At 34.8% G+C, this 14499-nt stretch overlaps 1 protein-coding gene across 1 annotated transcript; it reads right to left on the bottom strand.

The window, feature by feature from the left end:
• Positions 1-3468: 3468 nt before the first annotated feature.
• LOC137831105 (transcription termination factor MTERF15, mitochondrial) lies at positions 3469-8648 on the bottom strand. Its single transcript, XM_068638641.2, has 2 exons — positions 7402-8648; positions 3469-3774 (listed from the first exon to the last, which is right to left on the bottom strand). Exons 1-2 carry the CDS (start codon positions 8522-8524, stop codon positions 3770-3772), a joined length of 1128 nt encoding a protein of 375 aa, XP_068494742.2. The 5' UTR covers positions 8525-8648; the 3' UTR covers positions 3469-3769.
• Between the last annotated feature and the right edge of the window lie 5851 nt (positions 8649-14499).

Genomic DNA, 14499 nt, shown 5'->3' with positions numbered 1-14499 from the left:
CTCCAGAAACAATCATCTGGGCATTGAATGTCGTGAGATGATTCTCAGGGTCTTCCACCCCTCTAAAAACAATCTTAAGCGTGATGTAGTGCGGTGGCACAAGCTCACCCATGATCGCTTGCGAAAATGGCTTAGGACGATCTCTCAAGGGCAAATCCAACTCGCTCCTTTGTAGAGCGTCGGTCATGCTGCTGTAGATTCCTGCGCAAGTCCTGATTAGTCTTGCACAATTCCTCATTAGTTGCCCGGGAAGCCTCTATCTCTGCCATCAGCTGATCCTGAATAAGCACTAGCTCAGCTCGGGCTTCTACTTGTAGCCTCTCTTGCTCGGCTTTAGCTTCTTGCAGTATCCGTTCCTGCTCTTGTCTGTACTGCTCATTGGCTTCCTAGAGAGCCCTCATGGTCTTCATGAGTTGCAGTAAAGTGGGGGCGTCACTTCCTTCGAACCCCAATGGTCCACGTCTAGTGTTCCTCGTCACGTTGGAAGGCTTTAAACACAAATGTGGGTTTAGGCTTTATCGGGCCCCATGGTGGGTGCCAAATGTTCTCACTAGTTGACTTTCTCGCCGAATGATTTGAGTGGAAAGCTCCGCTTCTAACCTGTCTTCTTTATATCTTATTCTGCACCTTCTCGTTGCACTAGAACGTGGCTCTGTTGGGACAGAGGGGGCTCCACCTGTTGATCACACTCTGACAATCAAGTCAGTGAGAGCTTAGGTAAATAGATAAGTATTCAGTTTCAGTCTAGTATTAAGAAACAACGTACCTTTACTTGGGGTCTCAAGTCCCTTTTATAGCTTACTCGTTTAACAACTTTCACTCACGAGAATCTAGTCTCATCTGAAAGCATACAGAACATAATTTTTTTTTGTTCATGGGTACCTTCACTCACGATGTTACAACAGAAAAGAATCTTATGCACTTTTATATCTCGGGTGCTTTCTACTTATTAACAACTTTATCTTTTCAATTAACAACTTTATGCATATGTCTATTTAGTTAACAACTACAAATATACTAACACTTACACTTATTTATTAACATATATATTTAACTAAAACCTCTTACATTAATATATGACAAAAATTATTATTTTAATTATTCTCCATCGCACTTAACAATATAATTGGACTAAACTCATGGTCCACCCTTTGGGTCCAACAGCCGAGTTGGCCTACCCACAAGCCTAATCCGAGGTCCCGAGATCCCGAGCACTCCTGTCCGGTACAAAAACTAAATTCAAATTTATATTTTATTTTTATATATTTAAATCCGAATAATTATATTAGAATCCAAATCCATATTTTCTAAACAAAATAGTATAACCATTTATAAATTTGTTTACTGCTAATTTTAAAATCGATTATTTTTCAAAACTGATTGTAATTTCAAAATAATTTAAAATTAAGAATAACAAATATAATTAGTGAACACCAAACTGTATTCAACGTGATAATAGATAACATGATATTATAAAAAATTTAAAAAATTAATAGCATTTAGTGTGAAAAGTTATATATATATATATAAATATAATTTGTTTAATATTGATTAAAAATATATAAAAAAAAATATTTAAGAGAATTTATCCTATATATATTTTACCTATATCAATTTCTTAATTATCAGCAATAAAATAATTATCACTACAAAAAAATCATTAAATAAAAATGAATTTTAGAGACAAAATAATTAGTTACTATATTAATGTAGATATTATTTTATAAATTAAAAAATATTGGTATCTAAAGTAGTTTCTATTGTTAATAAAAAAAATTATGAACTAGTTTCTAAATTGATATCTAACATTAGCTATCAAGGTTTTCGTTACTAACTATTTTAGATTATAAATTAGTCTTTATAGTGATTAATTTAGAATCTAAAATAGTTAGTAGCTAAAACCCAATTACATGAATCTTATTTAAAACAATGAATTTATTCATAATGATAGTTCAAGAAAGTTATGATTAAGAGGTCTAAGTGTGAATAAAATTATGTTCATCAAATTTTACTATCTACAATGAGAAAACATGTGTTATTTTCAAATTTACATCTTGTATGGAAGTTATTATCTCTTTGTGACAACTATTGTGGACTAGGTTCATTATTAAGAAGCCTTTTTTTTTTATCATAAGTAGGTATCTTTCACAAAGGTTGGAGTCCTCATTTCCATCTTAATGTTCACTAGACTCCTCACTCTCACTAGTGGATGACTCATCTTGACTAGTATATATGTCCTTGTCTCCTCGGGTGTCTTTTCGATGGGGCATTGAGATGCAATATGACATCAATCTAGAAATTTAAAACATTTGATTTCAATAGTGCGAGTGTGTGATGAATGTCTCTCCCTTTCTTTTTCTTTTTCTCTCTAGGTTCTTGAAGGATTTTTCTCTCTAGATTTATCCTTGGAATAATTTTCCCAACCTCTTGTGGTCTTTCTTAGAATAAGAGCTAGAGTCAGACAATTCTTTCTTGTAAGTGCCTTTCCTCAATCTTTTTTTCTACCTTAATGTACAATTGTACCAAATCCTTCAAGTCTTAGTAAGGTAGAAGTTCCACTTTATCTCTTATTTCAAGACTCAAATCACTCATGAACCTAGCTATGGTGGTTTTCTCAACCTCCCTTATCCCAACCCTCATCATGTATAACTCCATATTTTGTTTATATTCTTCTACACTCATGTCCTTTAGATGAAGCCTTTGAAGCTTATCACGATTATAATATGAGAGAACATGTCTCTTTCTCATTGCATTTCTTAAATCATTCCAATATTGGATTGGACGATCAATGTGGAGATGTCTTTCTCTTTCTAGGAAGGTCCATCAATACATGGAATATCCCTAAAAACTTAGGTATCTAAGGGTAATTTACTTTCCTCACTTATTTGGTGACATGCAAATTGTTGTTCTACCTTCATTTCCAATCAATGTAGACTTCTATATCATCCTTACCACAAATGTGAGGGAGGGCAACCCTAATTTCTCTAGGATTTGTTTTCCTTCTATGCCTTCTAGGGGATGATTGATAAAATTCAGTAATCCTCAAACAATCCTCATCTTGGGTGCCCCCAATCTCTAGTGGAATTGTTTCTACTCTTTCCTCGATTTTACTTTTGTTTTGAACTTTTTCTTCTTTTTGTTTCAAAACCCTAATTTCCTTCTCAATAATGACAAGGTTAGCTTCAATTTCAATCTTTTATTTTTCTTTCATCAAAACTTTTTCCTTTTTCCATAACTTTAGTGATTTAAGTTCTTGAGTCAAACGTGTTATACTCTTAAGAAAAGAACTTGAATCACTTCCACTATGGTGGAAGGATGTCTAGACATTTTGAATTTTCACAATTACTCACTGCTAAGACAAAGACTCTAACCTAATTCAGACTCTAAGTAACAAGACTTTGGAACTTACTAAGTTACTATGCCTACATGTGAGCTTGAAAAGAAAAAAAAAACTAGGTAATGCTTAATGATGAAAACTTGTTAGTACTTGTGAGCTTCAACACATTTTCACTGTCTACACGTGTTTCTATTACAAGGAAGTCAACACTTGGGAGATAGAAGAACACCAAAAATTCCTTCAAGACACCTAAGTTAAAGTTCGAATTACAAGAAAATTAAATAAAGCAAATTAAAAGAAGAAAGTAATGGTGTATCTCTCAACCCTCTCCAAGTGTTTAACTCTCATTGCTTCTTGGCTTGTAGAGTCTCCCAAGGATAACACTTTTTCTTTCAGTCTCACTTCCTCTAGAATGCTACCTTCAGAGGTTAGTTAATCTAAAATGGAAACACATAAATCCAAATAAGAATTCCACTTCAATAGGTCAAGGAAAGTAAATCAATAAAACTCAATTTAAAAAGCTAAAAAAGAGATCAATAAAACTCAATTTAAAAAGCTAAAAAAGAGATGTAGATGAATTCAAAAAGTGTCCAAACAAGTAGGCAACCTAAAATTAAAGTTCACAAAGAAATTGATACAAACCAAGTAGCTATGAAGATGACCAAGGAAGCAAAAGACAAAACACATGGCAAGCCGTCATCTCAACAAACAATTCAAGACCCCACCAAGGATCTCATGGACCCGACCAGAGGAGATGGGCATAAACGAGAGCACCAACTGTTCTTCCTTTTGGTCTTCTTAAGAGATAGAATATGTTGTAAATAATTTTGGGCTCACTTTAGGGGTCCAAATAGCAAAAATAGACTAGAATAAGGTGTCTTTAGCATAATAGGGGATGTAGTCTTTTTTCCCTTTTCCCATCCTACCCCTCTTGCTTGTTTTCCAAGACTCGTTCACCTATAAATAGGAGGTCTACCCATTGTATTTTACAAGTTGAATTTGAATGAAGTATCTTAGGCTTACTGATATCAATGGAGGCCTAGTCTTCTTGGATCCGTCAAACCATAGTCCTAGTTGTTGATCCCTCAAACCATAGTCCTAGTTGTTGATCCCTTGACTTCAAGTCTTCCATCACCCACACTTTTTCACTTTTGTAATTTTCAATCCAAAGATAAAATACTTCATTAAATTTCCCTATTTCCTATTTATACAAGTCCTGATGAATTTCAAGTAAGAGAGGACTTCACTAATGCAGGAAGAGGTAATCCACCCAAGCATTTAAAGTTCTTCCTTCTAGTCTTCTAAAAAATTAAAGAAGAATTAAATAAAGAGAGGACCAAGCCTAAAGCCAACAAGAAGACTACAAGCATTCAAGAATGGGCTCCAATTAATATCTCTCTTTATAGTTTCTTTTGTATAAATTTGTAAATAATATAGAATAGCTTTAGGATGTGCTAAAGAGAGAAACCTTAAAGACACCTCCATTGTATAGCACTTTAGGCGCTAGTTTTAGGAAAAATCTAGAAAGTTGTCTCTTCACACTCCTTTAGGTGCTAGAATAGAAGGAGTTAGAAGGTGACCTTTCAAAAGCTTCTCTTGTACTTTGTGACCAGCCCTCTCAATTATAAAAGGGGTGCTTAGGTCTTTGAAATAATAAGATTGATTTTTTAGAGTGAAGAACCTCTACCAAATTGGTGAGTGAGAGAGAGACTTGTGTCTTCTTCTCTTCTAGTCTTATCTTGAGTGAATTCTTGGGCTCTCAAGTGGCGGCAACAACACTCATCTTGAAGCCAACCATCCTTCAAGTGGCGTGCACATTCCAAGAGTTTCATCCACATAAGTCCATTTTTGTTCTACTTGTTTGTTTTCACTTTCAATCAGTGCAATCTCTTCCTTATGATCTCCTCTTTCATTTGTTGCACTTATATTCAATTTTAATTGGTGCAAATTGGTTGTTCTTGCTGTTTTGGTCACGTTCTCCATGGGTATAATTGTTATATGTTGTGTTCTTGAATTTCTATCCATGGGTTTGTTGTTCAAAATGGGTTTCTATGTGAGTTTGGCTTGGTTACTTGTGTTTTGGTGAGTTCTTGAATGTTAAGAACATTGATCAAATTCTTGAAAAGGGGCTAATCATATTCCAACTCTTGTTGAATCCATAACATGTTCATATCATATCTCCATCATGTTACTGGAATCATATCAAGTCCCCTCTTTATTATAGTTTAATCTATGGATAGTTCCCATATTTCTCCTACTATCTTCTTGATGGTATAATAACAAACATTGTTGACAATTTCCATGAGTCTCTAGTGTTTTGTTACCACTCTTCCTCTTCTCAGTGTAAGCATTTTTTTAATGGATGGTTTATTAATTTATGTCCACAAGAAAAATATTGGTAGAGAGAGATTGAGTAGAGAAAATCCTTGAAAGATACACGGATAACAAGTTTCATACATTCCAAAAACTAAAATGACTTTTGTTAAAAAGGCACAATTCCAATATATTCTTGTTATTGTTATGGAAGAACTAAAGACTGCAAAGAGCCAATTCTGAAACAAAAATATACAATGCCGATGTTGAAAGCACAACAAGGAGAATCCAAATTTCAAAACACTAGAGGCCCAATTCCTACCCGAAAACAAAGCACAATATTAGCATATGGTGCATCAAAATAGATAGACTTTTGGTAGTGAAAAAATTGCTACTAAAGAAAAACAATCATGTAGAGTTTCTTTTTATAGATAAAGAAGAAGGATTACAAGAACAATATCTATTCAGGTAGTGTTAGAATACCATACCATGGTTACTAACATCTATATAGGAGCACAAGGCAAACAACCTATAATAAGTACTAATGTGGGTACTAATTGATTCACTGAAGTGTTTCCACTATCTTTTTGGTGCCACCAATAAGAAGGTAAACAAACAAAGTCCATGTTTGTTCCAGATTATTTCTAAGGAAACAATTTCTCTTTCAAAAGCTCTCTTATAAAGCTGTCAAAAAAATATTTCCACAAACAAATCATGTCAAAATTAGTTATTGTCTATGTCCAGGACAAGAATTAAGCTTCCAATAGTCTATCAGATCTAATGGGTGTCAGAAGTAAAATACATATAGGCATACCAAAATTATAATTGAGATAAGTCAAGGTGTAATATCATCGTCAAGTTTATTCTAGCTGTCACACTAGTATATAGTATTGTTGAAACATTACTAATAGTAACTTCACCATGTGTGATACTACCAAAAAACATAAAATATATTAGAATCAATGTTAGTGCCGTCTCAGTTTTGGTAGCATATATAGCCAAATACTGCTTTTAAATCTTCATTAATGGAATACGAAAATAAGGACCTTTGTTCATCAAATGAATGAAAGGAAAAAAAAAAAAGGCACATTAGCTGCTGATTAATTAATTATATTTGTCAAATAACAATATAACAACTGATAGGGATTCTGAGATTACAAATGGAATTTCAAATCCAAAAGTATATCAGGTTAATGTGAACACTTACAAGCTAGCAAAACAAAGCAAAAACCTCAGCTGAAAGAGCAGTATACCAAACTTGTAGAGAGTATTATGGCATTGCCATAAATTATGGATTGGAGAATGCTAAAACTCTAGAGTGGTTCTTAAAAAGAAATATATTTTGTTCATGCTTTCCTCGAGCCTCAAAGGTTAGCAACATTCTAGTGATGACATCTTTAAAGTTAATAGCATGGTTATTCACATATGTTGAAACAAATTTTCGCCCAAATAGTTCAAGTTCTTCCGACAGAAAAAAGCAATTTATCAATATTCTCCTAGGACGACAAGATCAAGTGAATCTTCTTCATTTAATGTGCTTTGCCTAATCAAAATGACCACAACTTGGAAGTAGAATTGAAGATAGCTCTTAAGTGATGTAACATACTAGTTATTTGGCATTGCTAAAAATCAGTACAAAACATCAAGCATAAAATGAAAGCCACAAAATTAAAAGTCAATTTCAACAATGAAGTACAGCAAATAAGATGTTCCAAATTAAGGTATGTATATAAGATCAATTGACTTCTGACCTTTGTACGCATCTAATACTAGTGGTTCATTTTTCTGAAATCGGGTCACATATCTCTCCAAAAACACTTTCTCACTGATCTTGATGAAGGTACTTATTTTCAAATCACTCTTTATCAAACCCCTTGACTTCAAAAGCTTAACAACTGCACATCTAGGGATAACTGTCTTCTCCAAGTTGCATTTAAGAATTTCGGGGCATCCAGCAATGTGTTCTACTGGCAAACCCATATCTTTCATCAAGAAGCTTAATATTTTCATAATCTTATTGTCTGACAACATCAGAAACTGAGGATGCTTTCTGAAAGCTAAAAGACAGATATCAGTGGACCAGCCCCACCTCTCAAAAGCCTCTAATTTTGATTTCCACATTGCTTCACTCATCTTTGCAAACACTTGGAGTGCCACCACAAAATTTACTTTCAAAGGATCAAACCTCATTTCCTTCACTTTCTCCACAGCCTCAACAAATCTCGAATGATTCATAAATGTTACACTTGGAAAATTGGTTACAAGGAAGGAAATGGAATGTTGAGGCACCCCAAGCTGTCTCAAAGTCCCAACATTTTGAACTGAACTCAGAAAATTTCCACGGTTGACGTGCCACCTATCGTGCTTCAAGGTGGAAACCACTTCCTTATCACTGTGAACTAGTCTCTTGATGATCTGGTAACGGGGGATAATAGTTTTGTCCAAGCTAGAACTCAAAAATGAAGTGTTTCCAATGAGGAATCTAGGAAGGTCAGTGGTTGAAAACCCAATAGAATGGAAGAACTTGAGTTTTGGCAAAAGGGTCTTTTCAGGTTTTGACAAAAGCACAGAAGGGATTTTCTTTACAAGGCTATGTAAGTGGGTATCAGAAAACCCGTAGTTCCTGAGAAGATCAATTACAGCATTTGCCCCATCTGGTTTTTTCAATTCCAACCTTTTTGTGAGTTTCAGGGCTTTTTCTGAGGACAACCCAGATGAGTTGATGATGTCATATACGTTAAAGGTGTAACTTTTTTGGTGATTTGTGTTTGATACAGATAGAGTTCTTGAAATGAAGAAATGAACCGCATTGTGGCAGAGAAAACCAAAGTGGGGGGTTCTAGTTGTTAACCTATAACTAAGAAAATGGTGCATTTGTAATGAAATTGCTGAAGAAAATTGATGACTAACTCAATTTCAATTTACAGGATGATGCTTCCTTCCGCTCATTCTTCACAGTTCACTGCCTCAGAGTGATGCACCTACAATGGCGTTTTCGAACACAACACTTCATGACGGCGTTTAGGCTTTTTCTTCCTACACCCTCGTAATTTCTAACTGCACTTCACTAGTTTTGACCATTTTATCTTTAATAAAAGTGAGTTTTCTAATTACACTTCACCAATTTTGATCATTTTTACCTTTAATAAAAGTAATTTCAAAATTATCTGTTCTTAGAATAAATTTTTGACATTTTCAAAATATAATTTTCAAAACTGATTTTTAGAATAAAATTTTTGAAATAAGATTTTTAGAATAATCCATAATATGTAAAATACATTTTGAAACCCTAAACCCTAAACTTTTTGAACAAGTCTAAACTTAAATGATAACTTCTGAAACTTCTCTTTCTCCTTCATCTTCCTTTCCAATGGAGAACAAAAGTATAGAGAAAAGCAAGAGCAACACAATATAGAAAGAATGATATTTTAATCTTTTTCTCTTAGTATGAGATGCACTTGGTAATTATGGGGTGTAGTAAGAAATAAAACCCGGCCTTTAAGGCAATGTAGTTTGGAGTTTGTTAAAACTAATTTGGCATTTGATTCTGCATTATATAACTGCACCCAATTCCAATTAAAAAGACGAAAATACTCTTATTGTATTATGGATTTTTTTATTTGGAATGGGCTTTTTGATTTTTTGTTTTCAGATTTTTATTTCTGGAACACAAAAAACTTTTTTGATCTACTTTTTCAGAATGTATTATTTTTAATTTTGGATTTTTATTTTTAGAATAAAGGATATTTTTGAATTTTAAAATTGTGTTGGGTACAGGTTGAATATTGGGTGTAGGAAGAATTTGTCAATTAATTTTGTTGAAATTGATTCAATACCGTAAGACTAAAATACCTAAAAACAATCCCCTTATATTTTATTTGTAGAAATCTGATGCAGTGTTTTATCTTTTCAACTTTCTTTATTTTGTTCATTTATGTTTTAAACGTTAATGAAACTTATTCTTCTAATATATTAAGAGTAACATTGTTAATTTTGTTAAAAGGTGTCCTTTTAAATAATTTTTAGTTACTTAAAAAATAACTAATTTTAACATAGTTCACAACCTGTTTTTTTTACTAAAGTTGTTAACATCATATTTAAGTTGTCTAAGTTAATAGGTAAACTTTCTATGCAAAATTTTAAATTCATCACTCCAAACATCAAGAAATAGGGTGTTTCTTTAATTCGGTGGCTAAATTGAAGACCTATAGCAACCAAATTTTTTTCAGTGGATAATTGGATGGAAAAATTAGAGACCTATAATGACCAAATATATTTTGGTGACTAAATATTATTTCTTTTAATTACAACGACCAATCCTATTTCGGTCGCTAAACAACGACTGTTTAGAATCAGCCACCAAATCAGTTTTGGTGGCTATTTTTATATATATTATTAATACCTATTTTAAATGGTATTTTGATCTATTTATAAACAATTTTCAAATCTGCTTATAAATACTCAAAATTCAATCAAACTAAATAGGAATGAACTCCAAAACATAATTTAAGAAAGAGTTGTATACAAATTAAAAGTAAACCATATTATACAACGAAAGTTATTATAAACAAGTTAAAAGTGTGAAATCTGTTATATAATAAAACAAACAACTAATCTTCTTTTGCACTATAATCCATAAAAAATTTAACAAAAAAGAAAAATTCATGATACAATTTCCATAATATTGAAATAAACAAATTCATACACCAACAAAATAACTAAAACTATACAAATATTATTGAGTTTAAAAGTCCCATTCATCTCATGCTCTATTAAATGTTTAAAAAAAATCCAATCTGCCCCAACCCAATTTGAGAAACCCCAGCCCAATTTAAAAAAGCCCAAACCTAATTTAAACAACCCTAACCGTAAACCCAATTTGTCATAACCCTAAAAATCCACCGCAGCAGTAGCACGTACATGCGCGGCGAGTTGCGAAGAGCAGCGGGAGGTGCGACGATGAAGCGCGGCGAGGTACGACGACGATGCAAAGCGTGGTGCGCTACAACGAGGAGGCTTGACGGCAGTGAGGAAGATGGCATCGTGAGCGTGAAAGAAACCCTAATCACAATGGAACACACCGTTTTGGGCCATTTTTTCGCAACTCGGTGACTCGGCCTTAAACTCGCGAGTTTGACCGAGTCTGACCGAGTCAACTCCGAGTTTACTCAAAAACGAGTTTACTTCTGAGTCGACTCGTCAACCCTTAGATGACCCTTAAACTCGCAAGGGTTTACGAGTTAACCCTAGAGTTTGATAACCTTGATCAAATCCTCATGAAGCCTGAAACTGTGTTGTGTTTTAGGTTTAGGTATTGTTATGGGGTTTAGAATCTTTGTAAGATCAGTCTTGATTCTCAAACAAAGCTTATTTAAATCTGTTTTATAGATTAAAGTGTTTTTCCATGCAAAGGGAAAAACAACCGATTAATCGATTGTTTGTCACTAAGCTGGCAAAGGTGTTTTGAAATTGTTTTTGAAACTGTTTTTTGAATTAGTTGTGTAACTGTCAAAACCATTCAACCGGTTAAATCCCAATTTTAACCGATTAAATGTAAGTTTTCATAACAGTTTTTTGAAAACTTGTTTTAACTGATTTGGTTGTTCAAACCTGCCTTCAAAGGTAGCTTCTCAAGGAATATAAAACTAGTCTCCTTTGAAACGTGAAAAGATTGATGAAATAAAAAAGTTTGATACACTGATTTGAGAGATTACCAATTGTTTGTGAAAAGGTGTTTTACCAAGTTTTAGGAAGATTGCTTTTGAGCATTGCTGTGATTCAAGAACTGATCAATAGGGTTTCTGGTGTACTATGATTCCAGGTGTTTTCTACCCTTGTTTAGGTTCTTGTAATTGTTCATATTACTTTTTATAAAACTGTTGTAAAATCCTGTAAAGTCAGTGTGATTTTGGCTTGAGGTGTTGGCTGTGTGCAAAGAGGGTGAGTAGGCTTTGTGGGATTCAAAGTCACCTCTTTGTGTTGTGTGTTTGTAATCTGTGATTGGTTACATAGTGAAATACTCAGTGGTTTGACTGAGGACTGGATGTAGCTCTGGGATAGAGTGAACCAGTATAAACCTTGTGGGTAATTCTCTCTATCTCTTCTCTCCATAACTGTTTGATATTTTCCGCTGTCATAAACAACCGGTTAAATCGTCATTTTAACCAATTATAATTCTGATATCTGTTTCTGTTTGGCAATTTGATTGGCTTTCTGAATTGCTTTTCTGAGTTAATTGTTAAAGTTTCATTCTAAGCAAAGTATTTGTGAAAATATGTTGTAAACAATTCACCGCCCCTCTTGTTCTAGCCATCGATCCTAACAATTGGCTTCAAGAGAAAAGTTCTTGAAAGTTACTTAAGTTTGTTTTCTGTTTTTTGAAAATCTTTTGATGGCTGATAAAAGTTTTTTTTGGGGAAGGTGCCTCTTTGAATAAACCACCTCTGTTTTATGGTCAAAACTATCCTATTTGGTGCATAAGAATGAAGTTCTTTATTCAATCCTTAGATAAGAATATTTGGAATGTTATTTCAAATAATAACTATGTGCATATGCCTGAAATTAATGAATCATCTATAGAACATCTTGATTGTATGGCACAACATATTATTGTGTCTGCTCTAGACTCTGATGAATTACTCAAGATTTCAGAATGCACTTCAGCTAAGGGAATGTGGGACACACTTGAGGAATGGCACAAGAATCCAAGGAGTGACTTAATGGATAAAGAAGAGTCATCTACTGGCTCAATCTCTTCTAAAAACAAGTTAAAAGTGTGCTTAATGACCAAGGGAGAATCAGAATCAAGTCAAGTAAGTGCAATCTCTTCTAATAAGTGTGAAAGTTATTTTCAATTGCTTGATGCTTTCCAAGAAATTCATGAAAAAGCTAAGAGATTAACTCTTTCAAATAACCGATTGAAATGTGAAAACAAGAAGTTGAAAATGAAAATCACAGTTTTGGAAAAAGATTTGAATCAATCAAAAACTGATTTAGAAAATTCTGAACTGGTGTATGAAAAATCATCTTGCAAATGTGATTCAAATTTTTGCAAAAATTGTGAGTCTCTTCAATAGAATGTTTTATATCTTATGAAAATTATTGATATCATTTCGAAAAGAAAATCAAATTTTGAATATGTGTTGGCATCCCAAACATGTGTTTTTGGAAAATCTGGCTTGGGTGCACAAAACCTTTTTCAACTTTCACTAAAAAACAATTGGTTAAAAAGTCGAAACAACCGGTTGTTTGTTGTTTCTACTGCATGAAAAAGGGACACTCTGTTAGGTTCTGCAGAATCAGAAAGTTTTCTGTTCCTAAGGGTATTTTGAAATGGATTCCTAAGGAGCCTAATGGTTCTTGGAAACACATTAACACCTATGGACCCAAATTCACAAGGGGACCAAATCTAGCAACTTGATTTTGTTTCTTTTGTAGGGTTGTTTGGAGAAAAAACAACACCTATGGTATCTAGATAGTGGCTGTCCAAAACATATGACAAGTGATGCTAAAGCAAGGCAATCATGGTGTGGTTCCCCGATACCCATGGGTAGGAAAGACCATGGAGGGAGCAACGCCGTGGGGAGGCCTCAGGTCCCGATAACCCGGGGCAGTGAAAAGGAGAAGGAAAAGGTGGCTTCAAGGCCATAGTAATAGTACCAGTGTAGGGCAGCCTGACTCGTGAAGTGCTCCTGCCGCCCCAGAGACGCCTGTGGGACAGATACGACTCAAGAGGAAGGTCACGCCCAGGGCAGCCGGGTGCAGGGTACAAGAGGAAGGCAGATACGCTCTCAAAGTAAGTGACTAGATAATTGGGGGCATGAGTTGGCACCCAAAAAGTCACCCCTAGCGCAGTAGCACTCCCAAGCAGGAGGACTCACACGTAGAAACGTCCCCAGATGGGCAGAAACGCCCCCAGATGGGGTCATGGCGTCGTGAGGACCTCCACGTGTACGACAGCCATGCCAGAATAGAAACACCCTTTAGTCAGGTGCCAGGTAATTAAAGTCCTTCAATACAGTTTCCCTTTCGAGCATTCAGGTGTTATAATGGCTCCCAAGCGTTTCAACGTCTTAAATGCGCTACGTTTTCTAATTAAATACGCTGATTGAGTGCGTTACGTTTGTAATTAAAGGCGCTTTAAGGCGCTTTAAATGCTTGGGTAGTTTAAATAGCGCAGAGAATGTTGGAAAGAGGGTTCGAACTTTTGGCAAATTTACCAGAGCTCTCTAGTTGCTTGCTCGTGCTTCAACAGTTACGAACAAGGGACTGGGGAATATTTTTGCCTGAGAGAGAGAACACAGATACACAATACACAGTTATTTCTTACCACCTTCAGAGTGCCATACGCGGTGCTCAGAGACGGAGGTGAACAGTTTTGGTGTTTCTTGCTGGCTGACTTGAGCGTCGGAGTGCAAACGGCCGCTAGGGCGCCTCTTTGTCCTCTTTTTTGCAGGAATCCACAGGCAATCAGTGGGAAGGAGTCCCTAGCTGACGGTTGAGGTCGTGCACGAAGACGTCCCGGTCAACCGGACGGAACAATAGGTAATGAAAGTAGCTTGCTTATTCATTATGTGCTCTATGTTGAAGGTTTGAAGCACAGCTTGCTCAGCATCAGTCAGCTATGTGATAGAGGTTACCAAGTAACCTTTAGGACCAATTCATATGAGATTCTCTTAACTAATTCAAAGGATGTTCTTCTCATTGGTAAGAGATCTAACAACATTTATCTGCTTGATATATCTAGTCATTCTTCAATAGGTTGTCTTCTATCAAAGCATGAGGAATCATGGCTTTGGCGAAGATTTGCTCATATTCATATGAATCATTTAAATAAGCTTGTATCAAAT

This window comes from Phaseolus vulgaris, chromosome 6 (assembly GCF_051622355.1).
Source record: "Phaseolus vulgaris cultivar YP4 chromosome 6, ASM5162235v1, whole genome shotgun sequence".
NCBI classification, from domain to species: Eukaryota; Viridiplantae; Streptophyta; class Magnoliopsida; order Fabales; family Fabaceae; genus Phaseolus; species Phaseolus vulgaris.
This window is presented reverse-complemented; position numbering and strand designations above follow the sequence as displayed.

What these genes read in the sequence shown, in the direction of transcription:
- LOC137831105 (XM_068638641.2), bottom strand. Translation starts at nt 8,524, where the DNA reads ATGCACCATTTTCTTAGTTATAGGTTAACAACTAGAACCCCCCACTTT.